Source organism: Sminthopsis crassicaudata, chromosome 4, assembly GCF_048593235.1.
Source record: "Sminthopsis crassicaudata isolate SCR6 chromosome 4, ASM4859323v1, whole genome shotgun sequence".
NCBI lineage: Eukaryota > Metazoa > Chordata > Mammalia > Dasyuromorphia > Dasyuridae > Sminthopsis > Sminthopsis crassicaudata.
In genome coordinates, this window is record NC_133620.1 from 157,941,656 (window position 1) to 157,966,975 (window position 25,320).

The following is a 25,320-nucleotide window of genomic DNA, read 5'->3' on the forward strand; positions in this document are numbered from 1 at the left end:
GACCCAAGTTCAAATCTGGTCTCAGACACTTAACACTTCCTAGCTGTGTGACCCTGGGCAAGTCATTTAACCCCAGCCTCAGGGGAAAAAAAAAAGAGAGAAAACCAAAACCAAACCAAAAAAAAAAAAAAAAAAAAAAAACAAAACAACCTGTTAGAATAAAAAAAAAAAATTATATCAAATCTATTTGTTTCTTTCCATATTCCACTTATTACTTTTAAGACCAAGAAGAATAAATCTAAACTTTCTTCTATTTGATCAATCGTTCGAACACTTTAAAATTTTTATCAAGTTGGAAGTGGAAATCTTCAACATAAAGAAGATCCAACTCACTTCCAGTTGATCAATGATGGACAGAAGCAACTACACCCAGAAGTTAACACTGGGAAGTGAATGTAAATTGTTAGCACTACTGTCTGTCTGCCCAGGTTACTTGTACCTTCGGAATCTAATGCTTATTGTGCAACAAGAAAATGGTATTTACACACATGTATTGTATCTAGGTTATATTGTAACACATGTAAAATGTATGGGATTGCCTGTCATTGGGGGGAGGGAGTAGAGGGAGGGAGGGGATAATTTGGAAAAATGAATACAAGGGATAATATTATAAAAAAAAATTTTAAAAATTAAAAAAAAAGTTTTTCATGTAACTAAGGAAAAATAAACTACTAAATAAATAGTTCTAGCGATAATGAAAAAAAATTTTTTTTATCAAGTTTCTCTGAAATCTTCCAGATAGAAGTATAGTATATAGAAGGCCAAGGAAGACCGGACTTCAAATTTGGCCTCAGACACTTAGCACTTATTAGGTGTGTGATCCTAGGCAAGTCACATAAACTGAACTACCTCACAAAAAATAAAACAAATAAAGCCCACAAAATGAATTCTTTTAGCTCCTTCAAGTTATTCTTGTTTGGCATGACCCCATAGTCTTTCACCATACCTGGCTGTTCTTTTCTGTATATTCTCTATTCCCTTTCAGAAATTTAGCACTGAACTGAAGACAATATTCCAAATGTTATCTGGCCAATTGACATTAAACCATTAAAAATTAAAAGCCAATGGTTTAAGAGTATTTTCTTTGACTTTACTTTCATAGAATTATTTTATGAAATGCAGAAATACATTTAAACATAAAGAAGGCAACACTAAAGTGATGTAAATGGCTTTATTACATATTAATTGTAGATATTTGTCATCAAATTAGGTAAATCACCATTATTTGTTGCTTTCACATGATGGCAATAACATCAAATTTATTTTAAGAATGGATTTCTAAAACAAAACACTCCCACCAAAAAAAAAAACCAAAAAAACACACACACACAAACGCACAAATTTCATCTCCAATGTTTTCAAAATGTATTCCTGAGAAAAGCAATAGTTATTTTTTTATACTGTGATGCAATACACTGACATGTTCTAAGGAGTACAAAAAGAACCGTCTTCCAAAATACAAGTCTTTTGATTACAAAATAGAAAAATACAGTAAACACTTTGATGTTTTTCTTTCAATTAAGAATCCTATTCATAGTTTACCAAAAACAAAAATAACAATGCCCCGAAAATACACAAATCATATCAATTTTGAAGCAATACAATTTCAACATTATCATGGACACCTTGTAAGAGCAGTTCTCCTTCATAAGTTACAATCTTCCGACGTTTGGCTGCTTTGAGGGTCCCCACGAGGGCTTCAAACAGATTAGCACACCTGTCATCTTGGAAAAGCACCCCAAACTTGACACTTAGCTTTCCATCAGCACCTAGTCAGTATAATATAAAGTGAGCAGTGAGTTTCTTGACTTCATCTATGAAGGAATGATATAATCTTTAATATGCATTGTCTATAAATTAATCCATGTTATACTATAAAAGTTAATGCAATCTCCTAAATGAATTTTCAAATGAACTACAAGAACAATGAATATATACACTCACTTCATTTCCCAAAAAAAAGCATGCATACTTTATACTTGCCATATGTGCCAACCAGCACAATTACAACAGAATATTTTCTTTTCAAAAAATTTTATTATTTTATTAATATTCATGGATAATTTTTCAATATTTTTTCAATCAAAACCTTTGTGTACCAAATTTTTCCCTCTCTTCCCCTCACCCCTTCCCCTAGATGGCAAATAATCCAAAATATATTAAATATGTTTTAAAATATATTAAATCCAATATATGTATACATATTTATACAATTATTGTGCTACACAAGAAAAATCAGATCAAAAAGAAAAAATATGAGAAAGAAAACAAAATGCAAACAACAACAAAAAGAGTGAGAATTTTATGTTATGATCCACACTCAGTTTCCACAGCTTCCTCTCTGGGTGTAGATGGCTCTCTTCATCACAAGATCATTGGAATTGGCCTCAATCATCTCATTACAAAAGAATATTTTCAAGGAGGTATTTAAGAAACATAATGCTTCCTACATAGCCGGCACTTAACGAATATTTACTGTATTATTTTTATTATTCTTTCACAAGAAGTCTCCACTTTGTGGCACGGTCTATGCCAATGAAGCACCAACAAGTACTCCTGAGTTGGAAAGACATGAAGTCAAGTGCCCACTCTATCATCCAAGGATCAGCCTCATTAACTCAGAGTAACTGATATCCCCCAAGGGTCTGGCCACTGGGTGATGATTATTTTTTGGCCATAATAGTTCATTAAATTAACCAGAAATGACAGAGAGGGTTTCAACTTGGCAGAAGTAACACTTACACTAAATTTAAAAAGTAAAAAGTTATTATCTATAATCATTTGTTTTCATGCCACTTGACTCAAGAATGGAACAAAACATTTAGACAAAATCTCACACATTATTAAAAAGTCAAGCCTAGGGGCAGCTAGGTGGTGAAGTGAGTAGAACACCAGCCTTGAATTCAGGAGGACCCGAGTTTAAATCTGGTCTCAGACACTTAATACTTCCTAGCTGTGTGACCCTGGGCAAGTCACTTAACCCCAGCCTAAAAAAAAAAAAAAGTCAAGCCTACAAAGCTAACAAGTATTTATTAAGTGCTTACTATGTGCCAGACACTATGTTAAGTACCAGGGTTACCAAGGAAGACAATCTAAAGGGGAAGGCAACACATTAAAAAAAAAATAACTAGATAGATAGATAGATAAACAAGGCATAGAGAAAACTCAGAGGAAAAAGTATTAATATTTAAATGATCTAGGAAAGGTTTCTTACAGAAATGACAGAAGGTGTCATTTTAGCTGAAACTTGAGGGAAGATAGAGGTGAGGAAAGAGACAATTCAGTGCATGAATTATAGCCTATGAAAAGGTTCAGGAGGAGGAGACGGGAATATCTTGTATGACAAACAACAAAGAGACCAAAGTTACTGGATCGCAGAATACATGGAACAAAGTAAAGTGTAAAAAGACTGAAAAGAGAGAAAAGGGTCAGGTTATGAAAAGAGACTAAAAAAAAAAAATCAAAGAATTTTACATTTTATCCTGCAGTCAGTCAGTGGGAAGCCCCCAGAGTTTATTAATAAGGCAAGAAAACAATTTGATAGCCAATTGAAAGAAGGTCTGGAGTGGGGAGAGATTTGAGGTAAGGAGACCAATCATTAATGTCCCATTAATCCAAGACTGACTACCTGGACTCAGAGGTCTAGAATCTCATTTCTTAAAGAAAACAAAAGTGAAAGCCATTTTTCAATTACTCTTCCATGTGGAATAGAAATGCCAATGATCTAAACAAGTATCAGTATAAAATGATGAAGTTATGATAAAGACACTTGGTAAATGTTGTTGAATGCTTAGCTGATGCTGATTATTCCAAAAACCAGTGACATACATGAAAATATATCTCCTATTCTTAAAATGTAAGGTCAATTATGAAACGATAATGTACATAGTAAAAGAAAGTACTTAGGGTAAAGTTTGCCAGTAAAATAGACTTTTATCTTCAAGATCTAAGTTAAGATCCTTTAACATAATTCAAATATTATCTTTATTAGAACCTTAATTTATTTAAATTATCCTGTGTTCTAATCCCTATGAACTACTGCCTTCTCTTCTGCAATGCTCCCTACCATTCTTTGCTGGTTTGCTTGATTAGATGGGCTGAGGTCATATTTTGCTTTAGACGCTAACAAGTTATGTAACTCTGGACAACTAACTTGATTTCTCAAGCCTCTTTCTTCATCTGAAAAATAGGAATAACAACACCTACTTCACAGGGTGAGGATCCAATGGGATAAACAATAGAACTGTCTAAATAATAGAGAATAATAGAGTACTACAGTAATTCTAATTACATTATTAGCTAGAGTTGACAATCCTGTTAAATTTGACCCATAAGTTGTCTGAAAGACTGTTTGTTGTCTTTTGCCTTAAGTTTGTTCCCTCTTTAACATATATTTTAATATGTTTAACATATATTGGATTATTTGCCATCTAGGGGAGGAAGTGGGGGGGGGGAAGGAAGGGAAAATTTGCAACACAAAGTTTTGTAAAAGCCAATGTTGAAAAATTATTTATGTATATGTTTTGAAAATAAAAAGCTTTAATTTAAAAAAAAAGGGAAAAAAGTTTGTTCCCTCTCCTCAAGCCCCAGAATGTCTCCAGCACTGTCAGTTCTCCTGCCATCATCATCTTCAGATGACCTAGCTTTGTAAATCACAGCATGGATTTTTAAAAATTCTTCAACCTTTCAAGGCAAATTCAATAGTCTTTGGACAGGAAATGCCATCTGCATCCAGAAAAAGAACTATGGAGATTGAATGTAAAACAACACAAGCTTCTTTTTTCTTTTTTTTTTTTCCTCTCCCATGGTTTTTCCCTTTTGTTCTGATTTTTCTCTTCCAACATGATTCATAAAGCATTGTGAATTAAAAATAAATAAATTATTTTTTAAAAAGAAAATCAAAATATACACAGAGTAACTGAGATTTATGATTTAAAATAAAAAGCCCTCAAAAAATATTCTCCAACTTAAATAGTAACCAATAACAGGTCAGTAGCTTATTTTTTTGCTTCAAATATTTTGATGGCTATTTTAAATTATACTTACAACTAGGCCAGGTGATAGCAAAAAGAAATGTGTGCATGCTCAGTTTTCCTATGCAGTATAAAGGCAGTATATTATGATAAAGGCATTAAAGAAGTCAGATTTTCAACACAATTTAATGTAGCCAAGAAACACTACTAAGGATCCCTACAGATCTTTCTGATGAGAAAGGATTATATCTATCATGGATCATAGTATTTTGAGGTGGAAAGAACCTTAGGGACAGTCTAGTTCAACTCTCTTCTTTTACAGTTAAGAAATCTGAGGTATAAATTGCCCAAACCACCCTAATAGTTACCACCAAAGGCAAGATTTAAAACCCAGATTTCCAGAGCTCTTTCCACTTCTATACCATGATATCTTCAATCTTTGAGTTAAAAATAACAACAACAACAATAAACAAACAGAAAATAGTGCTACTTAGAGGGTTATACTTGGTTCTTTTTTACTGGGAGAGTAATGTGTTACAGCAGAACCTGGGGAAAAATGGGGATGCAGGAGAGGGCCAAAAGTGAGAGACTGAAAATATCACTGTAAAATGCCAAATTGGTTGGCTGGCTGGTTTTTTTTTTTTAAACAATAAAACACAGTTTGAGGACCAAAAAAAACCTCTTTTCCATATTTTAATTGTTTCTCTCTCCTTGTCTTTGCTCCACACTTGATTCATTCTCAAATATTGACTCATGTTATTCTGCTCACATAACAGACCCTCCTATCTCCAAATCTTACCCATAATTCAAGACCCAGCTGAAGTCCCATCTGCTTCATAAAGCTTTCCCTGACTTCTCTAGTTTCCATGAAAAATCCTCCTTTTCAGAATCCCAATTGCATATAGTTTCTCATTTAATTGTTCTCTGGATTATTTCATGTTGTTAAGTCTTTCAATTAGACAACGAACATCTTCTGTATAGCACCTAGCACAATTCTGAGCACATTGTATGTAGTCTACTTGTTTTGTTGAATAATAGATCATTTTCACCTGGTTGATCATACTTTTACAAACTAGTCAAAAAATGTCTATTTTTTTTCAATGGGTTACCTCAAGGAGGATGAGAGAAGTGTTGATCTGTAAATTGAGGCCAAGTAAATCAACAAGGAACAAAATGATCAGAGCAGACATAATAGGGGGCAATAAATTTCTAATCCAAACTAATTACATTCACTTTCAATCCATTCTAAATACTTGCTATGCCTTATATGGGTAAGGCACAAAGATAATAAAAAAACAGTTCTTGAACTCAAGAAGTCTGCATAGTTTACATTCATAGGTGGTGGGCAGGTATGGCAGTGGAGGGAGTGATAACAACATAAAAATATGTAAGTATATATATACATGATAATTTGAAACAGAAGGAGCAAGCACTGACAAGTAAGGAGATCGGGAAAGGTTTTCAGCAGGATATGGCAGATTAACGGAGCCTTCAAAAAAACTAGGAATCTAAGAGGCAGAAAAAAAGAAAGAGCTGCAATCCAGACATGGAAGCCAATTTATGGCAAAGCATAGAGACAGGAGATGGAAGGCCAAGTTCTTGGGAACAGCACATAGGCCTGGACGACTAGAATACAGAGTGCAAAGGAAAGTAATGTGCAATAAGCATGGGAAGATAAGCTGGAGCCAGATTGCAAAGGCCTTTAAATGCCAAACAAAGTTTGCACTTTATTTTAGGAAGCCACTCAAGTTTCTTAAGCAGGAGTTTCATAGGGAGATATGCTTTAGAAAGATTATTTTGGCAGGTGGGTGGAATATTGATTGGAGAGAAGAAAAAAAATGTAACCTGGAGGTTATGGCAAAGGTTCAAATAAGAAGTGACAAGGGCCTGAGTAATGGATTAATATGAGCAAGGTAATGATTGTATGAATAGAGAGAAGGGAATAAGTATAAGAAATTGTGGAGGCAAAATTGGCAAAACCTAGCTACTGATAAGTTTTAGCATTTTGGCATTTCAAAAGATTCTTATTCTTATTCTTAAGCAAAGAAAATAGCAATAAGAAGAGATAAAGCTACAAAAACAAAAAACAACTTTCCCAAGATGCTAATTTATGCTATTTGTGGATTTGTCTCATTTAAAAAAAAAAAATAACGTTGGGCTGCATTATCCCAATTGCTAAGTATTTATATTACTCTTAGTGAAAATTTTCAAAATGCTTTCCAGTCTCTTGTATAGCTAATCTGAACCAACTGAATACCTGAATTTTCGCATATAATGGTAGCTTTCATTGTCACTAAAGAAAATGTCCTAATGCTACCAATTTTACATGTCATTATCTTCTGATGAGTGTGTAGCTGTAGGAAATGCAGATTTAAAAAAAAAAAAACAAACTACACAAGAATATGAGAGGAAAATAGCTTATTTTGATTCCATGTACATGAATATGCAGTTATGTAAAACTCAAGAATTTGGAGAAAATGAAGACAATTTAGTATAATTTCAATTTAGGTCTCTCCTCATTTAGAATATGTAAAACAACAGCTCAGTTGTGTAAAGAAATTCAAACAGTAGAGCTGACTAAGATTTGGGCCTGACTCAAATTTCCTTTTTTTTTTTTTAATAAAGCTATGATGAAGAAGGTCCATGGTCTTGCTCACCAGAGGGGATGAAATATCTTTTGACCACCAAAATCAGAAAGAGGGCATAGCAATAACACAGCCTCCAGAGAGCATCCAGAAGAATAAACAAAAGATGAAGGGATGAACTGACTATAGAACCACAAGCTTAGTCTCCTCCAATTCTTAGATGCCTGCTAGTGACCTTTCCTCAATTGGAGATCTAGCCTGCTGTGAGGGATAATAAGAAAAATACAACTTTTTACCTCTTGTACCCAGACGTTGCATTTCTTCAACCAAGAGGCTAATTTCATGTTCCACATTCATTGTGGCCTTAAAAAAAAAGAGAGAAAAAGAAAAAATATTACCATTGTTACATTTTTATGTTACATCAACTGCGCCTTATCAAACCAAAAAGTAGTTCCCCTCTAAAACACTTGATAATTTTGATTTTCCCTTCCCTTCTCAAAACTCGTTTACCTTGGGTTACATAAGGGGTCCTGAGGAAGGTATGTGTTAATTGACATGAACTTTCCAAAGAGGGGAGTATAGACAGACAAAGGGTCTCCTGAGATTTCTCAAATATGGTAACACTAATCCACAACAGAAGGGGCACAACTGACAACTGAAGAGAGGAATTTTAGAAAAGGAAGGTGAATGTAGGAGATGACTAGCTTGCTTGGTCAAGAAAATGACCATTGGGTATAGGATTTGGATTTCTGGACCAAGGATTAAGATAAAACAAAGACAGAATCTTGACCACAAATGATGTAATTTTAAAGAAAAATGTTTCCAAAAAAATGTTTTTGAAGAAAAGATTTATCAATCTGAAGTCTTATGGATCTGATCAAAACAGATATAAGCTGAAAATAATGGCTAGCATTAATATAGAACTTTAAGTTTGCAAAATGCTTTACAAATATTATCTCATTTTATCTACATAACAATTCTAGGAAATAGTTTTATTATTAGCCCCATTCTGCAGAAGAGGAAACTGCCACTAACAGAGGCTAAGTGATTCACCCAGCTAGTAAAGGTCTGAGTCTATATCTGAACTTAGGTTTTTCTGTCTACGGGTCCATTGTTCTATCTACTGTACAACCTTGCTGTTTAGGTGAAGGAAAGAATGACCAGCATATATCTCCCAATCCAGTAACCAAAGACAATAATGAGTGTGACAAACCTGAAGAGTCCTGATTACTGAAAGCAATGTCTAGGAAGAGTCATAATGCATACTTATAGTCTCAGATGTTTATATACATTTACAAAGTATGGACTATATAAAAAGTAAATCCAAGATTTTATTGCAAGGAAATAAATCTGACCTGACAGGTATTGCTAAAACCTGTTCAGATGTGACAAATCTGGACTATGAGGATGAAAGGTTGTATTTTATTCAAAAGAAGCAAAATAGATAAAAGGGCCGAGAGTGTAGTATTGTATATCAAGAAGATATACTCAAATGAGAAAATAAAACAGCAGGAGGGAAAAGTGGTAGAAACATATCCCAAATTCTAGACTTCAAATCACTTTCATATCATCCTCTCTCCTCCTTTGATCCAGTCTCAGAGGAAGAGTTGATCCTCCTTGATAATGTCAATTCTCCTACTGCTAACTTTGATCCCCATCTTTTTCCTTCACTGCTGGGAACTTGTCCCTTCAATCATCCTATTCCTTGTCCTAATTTTCAGCCTTTCCAAATGATTGCTTCCCTTCTACTAGCAAATATGCCCAGATCTTTCCCAACACTTAAAATCCTTCACTTGCTCCTACCATCTGTCCCTTCACAGAAAACTATGTACATTCATTTTCTTTCATTTTTTACTATTTTTCTCAACCCTTTCAAACCTACTTCAGAACTCATTGAAACTCTTCTCTTCAAGGTTAATCCCTCCATAGCATTTTGATATTATTGACTACCTTATACATTTCTTCCTGAGTTTTTATGACACTCCTCTTTTCCATTTTCCTCCTGCCTGTCTTGTTCCTCCTCCCCATACCCATCAGCACAGATAGCTTTATAGGATTTTGCCTTGGGACTTTTTTTTCTTTCTACACTCTTTGTATTGGTGATCTCATCAACTCCCATGCACTCAAATATCATCTCTATGAAGAAGTCTCTCCAATCTATATTTATCTATATATATATATACATTCCCTACTCTCTTTCTTGATTTCTAGTTCTGAATCATAAACACCTCCAAATGGCAGCAGAAACTCATCATATCTCAAATAATATTCATTACCTTTTCCCAAAAATTCTGTCATCTTCTTAAATTTCCAATTTCTGTTGAGAGTACCACAATTCTTAAAGTCACCAAATCATCCTTGTCACTTTTGTTAAACCCAAATATCAAGCAGCTTGCTAAATCTTGTTGGTTCTACCTCTAATACATCTTTTGGTCTGTCTCTTCCTGCCTTTTAGTCAGCCATCACCCTGGTTTATATTCTTGTCACTTCTGTCTTATTATTGCATGGTCTTCTAACTTGTCTCCCTCTTGCCCATCTAATTCTCCATGCACTTGCCAAAATAATATTCCTCAAACAAATATCTGACACCACCACCTCCCTTCTCAAGAAGTTCTAGTGGTTTTCTTTTGCCTCTGAATACAAACTTCAGTCATTTCTGACATTTCATGGTCACATTTGGGGTTTTCTTGGTAAAGATATTGGAGTGGTTTGCCATTTCCTACTCAAGCCCATTTTACAGATGGGAAGACTGAGTCAAACAGTGTGATTATACTTCCTCATCTCCAGCTCTAACTCTGAAATCAACTGATATTAGATAATTGGGGCAACATGTTCCCTGGATGACCTTCTCTCCCTCCTTCTCTCCACTGGCTTCCCTAGCTTCTTTCAAGTTTCAGACAAATTCCACTTCTACAAGAAGGCATTCCCAATCCCCAGTCTCCTCATTTTTAGTTATGGTTTTGGTATAAATCATGGAGAAGAGCTACCATATCAATGGAAAAAGGCAAATGTACCAATTTTCAAAAAAAAAAAAAAGTATACTCTATACCACTGGCCAGTGAGTTTAAGTTGACTTCCTAACAAAATTCTAGCATGTACTATTAAGATGATGATTTTTAAACATTTAGGAAGGAAAATAGATTATAAGATCTAGATCTGAAAAGGGAATTTGGATGTCATCTAGCCTAATCCCCACATTTTAAACATTAAGGCCCATAGAATGCCCAAGATTATATAATGGTAAATAACACAGGACCAGCATTCAAAGACAGGTGTTCTGAAAGACCACGTTGAACTCATTTTCTTTTTTAACAGGGCACATGGACTCCTCCATTAGTGAGATATCATAGCTAAAATGTAACCATATTTCAGCAAAGTATTTGATAAAGAGCTCTTATGATATCCAATGAGGGAGAAAAGACTAAATATAAACAGATAAAACAAAGATATAAACCACTACAAACAAGACATAAATAGGATAAAAATTTGAGATCATCTCAGAGGGAAGGTACTAGGATTGAAGGGCATTGGGAAGTTTTCCTATATAAAATGGCATTTTATTAGGGACTTGAAGGAAACCAGTAGATGGAGATGAGGAAAGAGAGCATTCCTGTTATGAGAGAGAGCCAATGAAAATGCACTGAGTTGAGAGATGGTGGACTGAAAAGCAAGGAGGCCATTGTCAAATGATTTCAGAGTATAATGTGAGTGGGGCTAAAGAAAAAGGTAAAGTTACAAGTTGGGCCAATTCCAATGGTCTTGTGATGGAGAGTGCCATCTTCACCTGGAAACAGCACTATGGGGATTGAGTGTGGATCACAACATAGTATTTTCACTTTTGTTTGCTTGCTTTTTGTTTTCTTTCTTATTTTTTTTTCCTTTTTGATCTGATTTTTCTTGTGCAGCATGATAACTGTGGAAATATGTGTAAAAGAATTGCATATGTTTAACATATATTGGGGATTACTTGCCATCTAGGGGAGAAGTTGTGGAAAAGGAAGGGAAAAAATTGGAACTTTGCAAGAGTGAATATTCAGTTTGAAAATTATCTATATATATGTGTTAAAAAGAAAAAGCTTAAAAAGAGAGAAAAAAGAAAAAGGCAAGATTTAAGAATACTGGAAAACTAGGAAGGAGCCAAGTTGTAAAGGAAGTCAAAATAAAGATTTTATATTTGATCCTAAAGGTAATAGCCAAGTCATTGGAATTTATTAGAAAAGAAGAATTTTTGGTGACATTAGAACAGGTTCTATTTTTTGCCTTTCTTTGTATTTCTAGCACTTAGCACAGTATCTGATGCTTATTGGTATTTAACAAATGCTTTTTAACTGATCAATTCTATGTATCACTTTGTCTATTTGACTGGATTTAGGCTCTTGAGGGTTGGAAACTATTTGTTAAAATCAAATTTCTTTGATGTTGGTTTTCTTATCTGTAAAATACGATTATACCAAATACATTAACTCTGATATTCCTTCAAACTTCAAATCTATGATCCTTTCAAGTTCTCTGAAGGCAGGTACTAATTTTCATTGTCTTTGGATTTCTAACATCTATTATAGTCTACATAGTAAGTGCTTAATCAATCTTTATTGGATTGGAATGTTTCTTGTTATTATTAGCTAATTGGATGGTAAGATTTTTCCAAGTAGAGAAATCTTTTTGTACTTTAACAACTCTGAAACTCAGGGTGGGGGGAAGGGGTTTCAATAAAATGATCTGAATTCTCTTCTAGTTCCAGAATCCATAATATCATGAATATTTCTTCTGTGTCGTCTTAGTACTTTCATAGTGTTTATATGAAAATAAGAATTCAATTAATTCTTATTGAATTTACTTTATTTAATCAAATGGACACAAATTAGGCATTTGAATTGTTAGGTTTCTGGCTGTGTTGAAGACCAACTATTGTACTATTTTCTCAAGGAAATCATGTCTTCAACTTTACAATGAATGGCTAGTTAGTTGTTCTTTTCAGTTTCAACCATCCATGGATAACCCTAAGCATCAGCAAAAAAATATGAATCAGCCAATCAACAATCATTTATTAAATGTTTACTGTGTCAGCACCGTTCTGTGTATTATGATACAAGGTAGAAGCAAATCTTTTCAACAATGAAGTGACTCAAGGGAATTCCAATAGATTTGTGATGGAAAGAACCATCCTCATGCAGAGAGAAGACTATGAAATCTGAATATGGATCACAGCATAGTATTTTCATTTTTTTTATTGTTGTTTGCTTGCTTGTTTTTTTCTTTCTCATTTTTTCCTCCTTGATCTTATTTTTCTTGCACAGAATGATAAATGTGAAAATATGTTTAGAAAAATTGTCAGGGAAGAGGGAAGTTGGAAAGGGAGAGAGAAAAATTTGGAACACAAAGTTTTGCAAGGGTGAATGCTAAAAAGAAAAAAATCAATCTCTGCCTTCAAGAAGCTTACATATTAAATTTTTATTTAATTTCAATTTTCAATTCCAAATTCTCTCACTCCTTTAACTCCCTCTTTTCCCTCTTCCAACCAACAAGAAGGCAAGAAATATGATTTCCCTCATGTAAATATGAAGTCATACAAAGCATATTTAGGCATTAGCCATGTTTTGGGAAGAGAAGAAAGAAAATAAAGAAAAGGAAAAAATATGTTTCAATATATCTTCTGAGATCATCAGTTCCCTTTCTAGGAATAGATTGCTTTTTACATCATGAATCCTTTGAAGTTATATTGTATTTTTCAGAATTACTGAGTTTTCACACATAATTATCTTTATAATATTGCTACTAGTGTATATATGGTTCTCCTGGTTGTACTCACTTCACTTTGTATCAGTTCATATATACCTTCCTAGATTTTTCGGAAACCATCCCCTTCTCATTTCTTATACAATATTAGTATTCCATCACATTCATATTGCATAATTTGTTCCTGCCATTCTCCAATAGATAGGCATCCCCCTCAACTTTCTAATTCTTTATCATCATTTTTTAAAAAGCTGCTATATTTTTTGTATTTCCTTTTTCTTTGATAGAAGCTTACATTCTAATATGGAAGACAAAATGAATTTTATATAAATAGGTATGTGCAAAATACACAAAGAAGAGATGGAAAATATGTGAGTACTAATAGTGGGTTTGTGGTTTTTCTTAAAATGTCTTTAAATATATTCTTAGACTGAGGATTTTTTTTCTCTACAGGTAGCCTTTGTCAAAACACTTAAGCTCTAAAAATAAAACAGTGAAAATAATCTAAATAAGGGATATGTCCTAGAGGTGCATGAAATAGAACACTGGGCTAATCTATCCTAAAAGGATAGATTTAAAGTTAAAAAAAAAAAAACAGATTCTGGGAAGATTTAAATGAACTTATGCAAATTGAAGTGAGCAGAAACAGAAGAACATTGTACACAGAAACAACAATATTAAGGATGATCAACTGTGAAAGATATAGCTACTCTGAACAAGATAATGATCCATAATGAAAAATTCTGTTCACCTCCAGAGAGAGAACTGATGAACACTGAATGCAAACTGAAGGATACTTCTTTTTAACTTCCTTTATTTTTCTCCTCTTATTGTCTGTTTTCTTTTGTAATATTGTTAAAATGGAAATATTTGCATGACTTCACGTGCATAATAGATATTAAGTTGTTTGCCTTTTTGGAACTCAAAATTTTAAAAAATGAATGTTAATATTTTTACATGTAATTGAGAAATCAGTGATGAAATAAAAATATATTGAAAAAAATTCTGGTTCAGATTCTGACAACCATCAGCTTTCATGCCTTTTCCCTTATCTGGAATTCATTTCTTCCTCAAAAGTTTACTTCAAGGTTTGGCTCAGACGATTTATTCTAAGTAAAGTCTCTCCTGATTCCCCCTAGTTAGGAAGACTGTCTCCCACTTTCTTCAATTATCTATCATATATGTGCTTTCTCTATTTATATTATGTGTCCTCTTAGTCAAATATAAGCTCTCTAAGGACAAAGACTTTAACATTTCATCCTTGGAACAATATGGAACCATGCTCAAAGGGCTTTCAAACTCTGCATACCGCTGATCCATCAGTGTCTCTGCTGCTATTATATCCCAAAGACATCATAAAAAAGGGAAAAGATCCACATGTGCAAAAATGTTTGTGGCAGCTCTTTTCATAGTGCCAAGGAACTAGAAACTGAATGGATGCCCATCAATTGAGGAATAGCTGAATAAGTTATAGTATATGAATGTTATGGAATATTATTGTTCCATAAGAAACGTTCAGCAGGATGATTTCAGAGAGGCCTGGAAAGATTTGCATGAACTGATGCTGACTGAAATGAGAGAACTAGGAGATCATTGTACACAGCAATAGCAAGATTATACGATGATCAATTCTGATGGACATGGCTCTCTTTAACAATGAGGTAATTCAGATCAGTTCCAATCGACTTGAGATAGAAAGAGCCATCTCTGTACCCTGAGAGAGGATTATAAGGACTAGAGTGTGGATCACAGCATAGCATTTTCACTTTTTTGTTGTTTGCTTGCATTTTGTTTTCTCTCTCATTTTTTCCCTTTTTGATCTGATTTTTCTTATGCAGCATGATAATTGTGGAAATATATATAGGAGAATTGCACTTTAACATATATTGATTACTTGCCATCTAGAGGAGGGGGTGGAAGAAAGGGAGGGAGAAAAAAATTTGGAACACAAGGTTTTGCAAGGGTGAATGTTTAAAACTATGCACATGTTTTGAAAATCAAAAGCTTAAAAAAAATTTATCTTCTAGTCCATAGCATAATACCTGTACACAGTAGATACCTCGTAGATGCTTGTTGGACTGGATTAGATTACAACTCAATGAACCTTTTAGGAGCTTAGTTTTCCTCAAATTTAAAATAAAGAGACTGGGAAGGCAAAGCAAACTCTTCCCTTCTCTAGGTAAAACTATACTATTGCATGTATTGTCAGGGATATGTCAGCTCTCTTTAACTATTTTTCTTCGTTATAAGGAAGAGGGATAAGGAGTGGGGGTACGGTATTTGATATAAAAACAAAAGACAGTCACATCATTTTTAAAAGAAAATAAAATGATGGGGTTGAACAAGTAGCTTTAAGGCACCTTCTAGCTGTAAATCTTATGATTCTAATAATATCATGACATGTTTTATCCTTTGATTCAATGGATAAAAAGGCTTATCACATACATGTCAGCTCCATTATTTTGAGTCACACCTCCTATTTCCTGTCTAAATACTAGATTTCAACTGTGAAAATGAAGTAAGGCAGCAAGCTGGTTGTATACAATGCCCTCCAACTCCTAACTCTCATATAAGGTGGCAGCTTTTCAGAGTGCTTAAAAATTCTGCTTCTCTCTCTCTCTCTCTCTCCTGCCTCTGCTTCAGTCTGCATGAATCATCTGACCAACTGATCTAAGGACCTGCTGCCTGACAGTTCTCTCTAAGCAAAGCCAGAACTATTCATTGTCTCAGAGAGGCTGAAACAGTAATAGGTACCCTAGTGATATGTATAAATAGGTTTATCACAAATATACAGGTTTAAAATATATATTAAGAAAAATAGTGTGACATTTCGAGTCAGAGGGAGCTGGGAGGGCGTGCAGTGTGTGTGAGGGAGGAAAAATCCAGGTACTTTTTTTTGGTGCTTTGCCCTACCAGTGCTTAGCACAGTGACTAACTAGCACATAGTAGGAACTTAAATATTGACTGACTGATATTATGCAACCAAAATTCTTCAGATTTTCAGCATCTGTTACTGACATTCTGAGTGTGTTAATACTGGCATTTTTGTCACTATGTTTGACTTAAGATTTTCTTTTTTCAGAAGGTCACTATTGGAATACAAATGTTACCTGAGAAAGCTTATTTATCTTATTTATCAAGACCATCTTGAGAAATTAATTTATCAGATTAGCTAATCAGTCACTTAGCAGCAACCAGAAAAGATGGTAGAATACAGATAAGTTTTGTTAGAACAGAAGAGAGGTAGAATGATGAAGAGCATGGCAGTACTGGTTTGAGTGAATCCAGGTGGGCTATGATGAGATGGGGGTAATCCAGGACACATAAAGACATGTTCTGTTGATGCTGAGTGAAATGAGCAGAACCAGGAGATCATTACACACTTCAACAATGATACTGTATGAGGATGAATTCTGATGGAAGTGGATATCTTCAACATAGAGAAGAGCTAATCCAATTCCAATTGATCAATGATGGACAGAATCAGCTACATCCAGAAAAGGAACACTGGGAAATAAGTGTGAGCTGTTTGCATTTTTGTTTATCTTCTCAGGTTATTTTTACTTTCTGAATCCAATTCTTCCTGTGCAATAAGAGAACTGTTTGGTTCTGCATACATATATTGTATCTAGGATATACTGTAACATATGTAACATGTATCATTGCCTGTCATCTAGGGGAGGGGATAAAGGGAGGTAGGGGAAAATTTGGAAAAGAAGTGAGTACAAGGGATAATGCTGTAAAAAAATTACCCATGCATATGTACTGTCAAAAAATTATAATTATAAAATTAATTTTTTAAAAAAGACATGTTCTGTGGCAGAGAAATCTAAGTCCCAGACATGAATTTCCAATTGTATTTAGGTCCCCTCTATCTATCTGTACCACAGGTATTTCAAGTTTATGTTAGTTATGAGAGCTCTAGATCTGGAATACAGAAGACCTGAGTTAATTCTTAGATTCAGACACTTAATTTCTATGATCCTGGGCAAGTCATTCAAGTCTCTTTCCTCATCTGTAAAATATAGGTTGGTAGCACCTAATTCCCAAAGTTATGAGGACAAAATGAGATAACATCTGACAAATGCTCTACAAACCTTAAGGTACTATGTAAATACTAGCTACTATTATTATTTTATTTTTTAAATAATAGCTTCTTATTTTCAAAATACATACAAAGATAATTTTCAACATTCACTCTTGCAAAATCTTGTGTTCCAAATTTTTCTCCCTCCTTTCCCTCCACCTTCCTCCCCTACATAGTAAGTAATCCAAAAGGTTAAACACATGCAATTCTCCTAAACATATTTCCATATGCTCCACAAGAAAATCAGATCAAATAGGGAAAAAATGAGAAAAAAAGCAAGCAAAGAACAAGAAAATACTATATTGTGATACACATTCAGTCCCCATAGTCCTCTTTGTAGATGCAGGTGGCTCTCTCCAACACAAGTCTATTGAAATTGACCTGAATCACTTCATTATTGAAAAGAGCCATGTCCAATCAGAACTGATCATCATATAATCTTGTTGTTGCTGTATGCAATGTTCTCTTGGTTCTACTCACTTCACTTAGCATCAGTTCATATAAGTCTCTACAAGCCTTTCTGAAATCATTTCTTGTAGAACAATATTTCATAACATTCATACACCATAACTTATTCAGCCATTCTCCAACTGAAGAGCATCCACTCAGTTTCCAGTTTCTTGCCACTACACTACAAAAAGGGCTGTCACAAATATTTTGCATATGTAGGTCCCTTCCCCTCCTTTAAGATCTCTTTGGGATACAGACTCAGCTGCATTATTATTATTGTTGTTGTTATTATGTCCCCAAATGAGTTTAATACCTTCACTCTAAACTTGTTCCTTCTCTTAATTTGTCAGTAGCACCCCTATTTCCTCTAGCCTCCCATATTTAAAAGCCTTGTATTCTTTCTTCTCCCTCACCTCTATTTCTATCTCCACAATACTTTTTGCATTCATTTTCTCCTGTTTACATTGTCATTTTGTTATTGCTTAGTTGATTAATCATGTCAACTCTTCCTGACCTTATTTAGCAAAGACACTGGAATGATTTGTCATTTCTTTCTCCAGATCTACAGATGAAGACTGAAGCAAACAGGTTAAGTAAGTGTCTGAGACTTGGGCAAATTTGAACTCAGGTCTTCCTGACTTGTGGATCTTCACGATCTTTAACCATTTAGATGCCCTATTTCCACTTTCATCACTGCAATATAAGTCCACAAATTTCCAAACAGATCTTCTCACTTATATTCTTTTCCTATCCCTCCTAATCCATTCTTTAAACTTCTCCCACCTTTATTTTTTCTTGACTATATCATGCCTTAACTCACAAATTTTTAGTGTCTCTCTGAGGTCTATCAAGTAAAATGTAAACTTTTTCTTTGCCTGACCCACAAGCCCCTTCACAATCTGACTGCTATTCTGCCTTCTAGCAGTATGTCATGCTGCTCTCCTCCAGGCCCTCTGAATTCTAGCTTAAATAGAATATATTCTTGGTCTCCTGATCATGCTCTACACTATTTTTAATGCACATTCAATTCACTGTTTGAAATGTTCTTTTTCCCCATCTTTATCTGTTGAACTCCTACCTATCTCTGAAAACCCAACTCAAAAGCAACCTTTTCCATGATACCCATAACCTCTATTAGTGAAAAAATTTTCCTGCTTAGAAACATATATTTTGTTTTGCATGTACTGATCATATTGTATATTTAAAATGTATATTAAAATATTAAAAATAAAATTGTATATTAAAAAATTAAAAATTGTATATTAAAAATATTAAATCCCATGTAGATGGGAAGGGAAGAGGGAATAAGCTTTATACAGCACCTACTACGTGCAAGGCACTGTACTAAGTGCTTTTATAAATATTTCATTTGATCTTCACAACAACTCTATAAGATAAGTACTATTATTATCACCATTTTTAGAGTTTTAGGAACTGGGTAAATAAGAGGTTAATGACTTCCCTAGAGTCACATAACTACTGAGTCACATAATCTGAGGTTGAATTTGAATTCCTGATTCCATGTCCAGCACTCTAATCACTATACCACTAGTTACCTCAACATGTATATGTTTCTTATCCTTTTACTAAACTGTAATCTTTATGAGACCAAGGACTTATTTAAACTTTGCATCTTTGCTAGGACCTACCACTGTGTTTTGTATGCAAAAGGCAATTTTGTTTTTTATATTCCCCAAACTTTTTTCTTTTCATTTCTTTTACAAGTGATAACTTTAATTTATTAATGCTGTAACAACAAGTGTAGCAAAATTTGTTTAGCCGATATACCTTCAGAATTATAAACAGGCAGCCTTAAACATTGAAGAAATAAATTCCATCTATAGAGTCAAGCCATATTGTAATGGATTCACATAGCTTTGAAAAATGTATATAATCTTATAAATGCAAAAATAAGTTTTCATCATCACAGAACTCTTTTAGCCATAAATTACATAAATAAGTGCCCTTCTAAAAATTCAGTGCAACAGGTAATTGTTAACAACCAATCTTTCAAAAATCTATATATACTATTTGTAGAAATGCTTGTTTTATTTCATAAATTAAAATTTCAAAAATAAAAAACAAAACATAAATGTTTATTGAATTGAATTTTAGAAAAAAGAAATGAAGAAAAGCCATAAACTTCATCTACTTCATAGTAGATATTTTGCCTTATGCCCAATCTCTTTGCTTTTAAGGTGATGATACATCCTATAAAAATGGATACCTCTATCAAAGTCAATAATGTGAGGAGAAGTTTCAAATCTAGGTGCTAACTCAGTGAACAGGAGTTTTTTGTTTGGTTGGTTTTGATTCTTGTACTCTACAAGGGAAAATTTACACTTTACCTGAAAGAGTTAAGTCAGAGCTCTATAAAGTCCATCTGAATGTTAGTGAAAGGACCTCATAGCAGCTGTTTTATTCCCTATTTTGTCTTGACCAGTTTTCCAGAATTATTCTACACACATCTTTGGCATTGCTGACATACTGCACGTGCTATTTGGTTTATGCAGGAGACAATGAAAGCTGGCTATATCAAATAGGGACTTGGTCTTGAGAATATGCAACGTCTCAAGGACCTAAATGCAGTCAGGGAAAGACACCTCTGATTGTGAGGCAAAAGGGTGGATTTCTGGAGGTCTTATAATAGAGAAGTCAAGGCTAACTCTAGGTCTGGCAAGCACAGGAGCAAATCATTAACATACTGAACAAAAGCAAAGCCGTGGACAGGCTGCAAAGTCCAGATGTCCTGATACAATTAAGTGGAAGGAAAATGGTAGGAAATCTTTAACTTTCTGGGGTAAATGAGTATATTAATGTCTTTGATAAGTGAAGGCAAAGAGAAATTGACTATTGGGGTACACTGCTATGGTGAAGAATGAAGAACATAGATCAATTTCAATAAACCAAGTGTATAAAGGGGATATCAGTGAAATAATGGAAATGGGGTTCAGGACCACTGAGTATAACAAAGTTGCTTACCAAAGGGAGATAATAGATAAACCAACACATCTGTTTGCTTCCAGGTGTAAATGTCCCAATTTTTGATACTGGCAGGAGGGAGGTATTGCAGGGTGACTGGGGGGGAACAAGGCCCCTTTAACCTTACAAAGTCATTGATGAGAGGCCACATGCCTTTATTAGCTTCTTGGGGAAGGAGACACTATTTTCAAGATAAAAAAGGTAGATGGGCCATATTCCACCAATGAATACAGGGTTCCCTAGGACTTACCACTGGTCCATAGGTCAGGAGGGACAGGGTCAAGTCAAGCAAGATCAGGCCTTGTTTCAGGTGGGGTAGGAGTAGTAAAGAAGGAACCAGAGGTCAAGGATGTGGAGCTGAAGATCCTTTTCTGAGCACTAAATAATACACCCCACCAGCAAAGCAAGCCTCAAACCCAAGAGGCTAATGAGAAAAACAGAATTCAAAGAGAAGGGGTAAGGGCCTTAAAGGTCTTGGATTGAGATTGGGAGGTGATGAGTAACTGTAGACTCTAATGGATTACCCTCAATTACAGTTACTATTACAGTTTAATCAATGAGAACGAAAGGGAAGGCTTTGTCATTAAGGACCAAAAAGGTGGTGATAGTGTCTATGACTCAAGACACATATGTTCTGGATGCTTTCAAAATAATGAAAAAACCCCAATGGGGGAAGGGGAAGGGAAAGGGAAAGACAAACTGAGGGTCACTAACAGATTGTTTCACTGGGGGTTTCTGGAATACCTGGATTGTCTAGCATGGGTATTCTTTCTTAGGAGTTGGGGACATTGATTTTTTTCAGTGTTCATGCTGATAGCAGTAAGCATACATTCCTGAGGGAAGGGCACTGAATTTGCTGTAGGCAAAAGAGCCCTGGAAAGATCAGCAAGAAGACATTGTTCCTCCTTCCCTCCAGGGATTGAATCTGTAACATGACTAACTTTTGTTCTTTTCTCTTTTTTAGACTTCTTTTGTTCAAATAGACTGGAAGACAGGTGAACACTTATTCCAAAATGCTTCAGTGAGGCTGAGCTAACATTTCTGGCAGTTGAAATACAAGGGCTCCCTAAGACTATTTACAAAAATAGGTCTCTTAACTCTCTTTTGCCTCCTCTGGAAATTGGAGGCCTCTATGGTTGTGAAAGAGCATTGTAACATGGCAAAATAGTTTCTAGGTTGCTCATCCTTTTATTGGACACAACTAATCTCACCCCAATTTAGCTAATTAGAAAGCATTTCCTTCAATTCTTACAGGGCCTTGTGTGTGTACCCCATGTTATTCAGGGGTTCTTTAGGCCAGGCTTTGTTCTGGGCCTCAATCTAGAGATCCAACTAAGGCCACAATTAATTGTTTGGTATAAGTTAGCCCATAGACCTCAAAAAAGTTTCTCAGGCTTTTCAATTTCTAATTGAAGAAATTAGACTGAGAAGCATAAAAAATTCAATGAGGGACCGGGGATATAGACAAGCTGGGGAGGGCCGCTGGATTGGAAGATCTCTTCTTGGAAAAGTATGAGGGTCTCAAAAGCTTCTCCCTCAGTTTTAAACGCTGCCTGGAGTTTCATGGTGATTTTGGTGGACTTACAGTCAGAGCACCTTCCCAACAAAGGGAAGGTGGGTGACATGAAGGAGACTTAAGTGGGAATATTCTTTTCTGGGAGAAGATGGGTAGAAGAAAGGAGTGGAGAGAACACCCACAAATCCAGGAGGTCCTCTAGAATTGGAAGGGGTAGTTCCTTTGATAATTGTAAGGACTGATGAATATAAGAATATATAAGGTACATGGAAGTCTTATTTTTAGGAGCCTTAATACTCCTTTAATTTCTTTTCATTCTCATTCTAGAAGCTGATAATGAAATCAATGTTCTTTCTAGTGACCTTCTATCAAAAAAAAAAAAAAAAGATGGGAATCCATCTGCCCTGGGTACTTAGTTTCAATATCCCCTCAGAGGGTATCTAATTTGGCCTGGCCAAGTCAAATGGATATTCCAAGAGAAATTACAACACCAAATCATCCCATGCATAAAAATACCACTTACTTAGGTATTTGAGGCCATAAAGTTTAAACATTTTATCCACAGGCATTTCCCAAAGTGGGTTTTTAATACTGAAACCCATTATGAGAATAAACAACAAAGACAACCACAAACAGGTCTGCAATGTCAGTATACCTGGGGCTGAGACACAGAAGGCAGAATACAATAGACCTCCCAATCATTATACTTATAAACTATGGGAGAAGTGTGTCCAGAAAAATTACTCCTGACAGACTCAAGGGAGTCCCAATATGGCTGCTAATAGTCTTAGTACCAAAGCAGATAGTCAATTATGGATCTAATTCATGGCTCCATCCCCAGGGTAGCCCTTCAGCAGGCACAACAACTCACATAGGCCAGTGGCCACAGATACCCCTGTTTAGGAAAATGACTCCTAATTCCAAAATACCGACATAGACCATAAACATACATGAAATAGGCCTAAGTGCTCACTGACAAAGTCATTACCATTATTTCTGGGGTTGGTTCAGTAACAATCAAGGAAACCAACTTCTAGCAAACCCAAAATATACCCTTAGTCAACTCACCTGTCACTGGAGAAAAAAAACTACTCACCAAATTCTGACTGCAGGAGAAATTCTGATGGGCACAGTGAGTGAGACTTCTGGGTTCCCACTCTCAAATTTAGAATAATGGGAATAACCAGGTAACCAGACCAAAAATCTGAAACAATGTGGGGTTTATTGAGTTCACCAGCAAGGGTGACTCTAGAATAAAGTCATACCTTTTTGGAAGGGAGCAATGCTTATATAGGGTTTGGAGTGATAGAGACTAGCAGAGATGGGGTATCTAAAGCTGATTGGTAATAGTATTTTTCCTAGGCCTCTGGGCAGATCTTCAGTCTTTATTTCTTTTTCTGCTGAACCTACCACCATATTGCGGTTAAACTAGTTCTTAGATGGGGTATGAAACAGGACATGTCAACATCTTTTTCTGAGTTGTTTATGATTATAGATGGGGAGCTAATTAAGATGCATAAAGAGAGGGGAGCAATGACAAGTGACAGGATGGTGGGGTCAAGCCCCAGGCAAATCCCTCAGTGGAAGGAGTTTCTACATGAGAAATTATCTATGCTGATAAAATCACAAGTACAGACAAGACTAAGCCAAAGCTCCATCAAATCATGACCTCCAGGTACATGTCAATATTTAGTATATCTCTACATTAGAAAAAGACTGGTAATTGGGTGTTATCTTCCCTCCTTTCAAACATCAGAATTCTAACAAAATTCTACTGCATTAGAGATATTGTCTAATGGTAGCTTCACAGGCCCTGCTATTTATACACAACTGCTAACATAAGGTGGGATGTCTAACATTTGTAGAATACTTTTTTAACTTTCAAAATGTTTTCACAAGAAAAGATCCCTTCACTGTGGACATATGGTTTATGTACTGATTTGCAAGTATAAGAAGAAAAGCTGCAGCTGTTTGATTGTACACACTTCCAAAAAGAGGAGTTTTTGTCATGCAAATGACTTGTTTGTAAAATCTATTCCTTGAATTGTACAAAGGTCAAAGTCATCCTTTAGAATTTGAACAAGAAGTAGCAATATGTCTTAGCTCCCCAAGTCAGTCCAGATGTGCACAAACATAATTTTTGGAAGTCTTACATTAAAATTCAAGATATTTCAAATTTTTTTTTGGACAGAATCTTATATACAAATCATTAAGTGCAAAAATCAGACTTTGATGCTAGTAGCTGATGAAAAGAATGAAGGGAAAAAAAGCCAATTATTTCTATGGCCTATGTGTCCATCTATCCATTCCTTCGATAAATTAATATGTATTAAGAGGCCCATGATATGTAAAGTACAGTGCAAAGTGTTGGGGGAAATGTTAAAATAAGTAATATACAATGTTTGTAACTATATCTTACCTCTATGAATGTGATCATTTCTAACACTGTTAGAAAGCAATGGGTGATAAATTGAACTGAATAATCCACAATCTGTTGTTCATTTCCCTCAATGATCAACATTTCCCTTCAGAATTAACAATATCAGTATAGGAATAGTTGCTAGGATTATGACCATGGAGCAGATCAAACCTAACAGAGCCACATGGAGTTCAAAACACTTAACTATGGTTTTATTCATTTATTCAATATTCAACAAACTTTTGTTAAGCATCTAATATGTACACAAGCACTATGAGAGGTTCCAAGCAGGACTTAAAGATAAGTAGGTGTAATACTCATTTTCAGGTGTTTATAATATAGCCAAGGAATTTAAAAACATATACACAAATAAATATAATGTAGTAGGATGTAGCAAATGCATAAAAAGGTCCAAACAATAAGCATTTATTAAAGTACTTACTATATGCCAGACACTATATGCTGTGAATTAATGCAAATGCAAAGCAAAAGTGTCAGCTGGGAAAAAAATCTTTGAATAAAAAATCTCTAAGGGTCTAGCATTCAACATACAGCGATAATAAACAGAAATA

At 34.8% G+C, this 25,320-nt stretch overlaps 1 protein-coding gene across 2 annotated transcripts in view; it reads right to left on the minus strand.

Moving 5' to 3' along the window:
- Window positions 1-1,159: 1,159 nt before the first annotated feature.
- The window catches only part of ABRACL (ABRA C-terminal like), a 39,826-nt gene continuing 15,665 nt past the window's right edge, over window positions 1,160-25,320 (minus strand). For both annotated transcript variants that reach the window (XM_074309690.1, XM_074309689.1), the window contains exons 2-3: window positions 7,855-7,921; window positions 1,160-1,769 (exon numbers count right to left, since the gene is read on the minus strand). In XM_074309690.1, the coding sequence (XP_074165791.1) occupies window positions 1,585-1,769; window positions 7,855-7,915 (246 nt within the window). In that variant the 5' untranslated portion in view covers window positions 7,916-7,921 and the 3' untranslated portion in view covers window positions 1,160-1,584. The remainder of the gene's footprint in view (window positions 1,770-7,854; window positions 7,922-25,320) is intronic.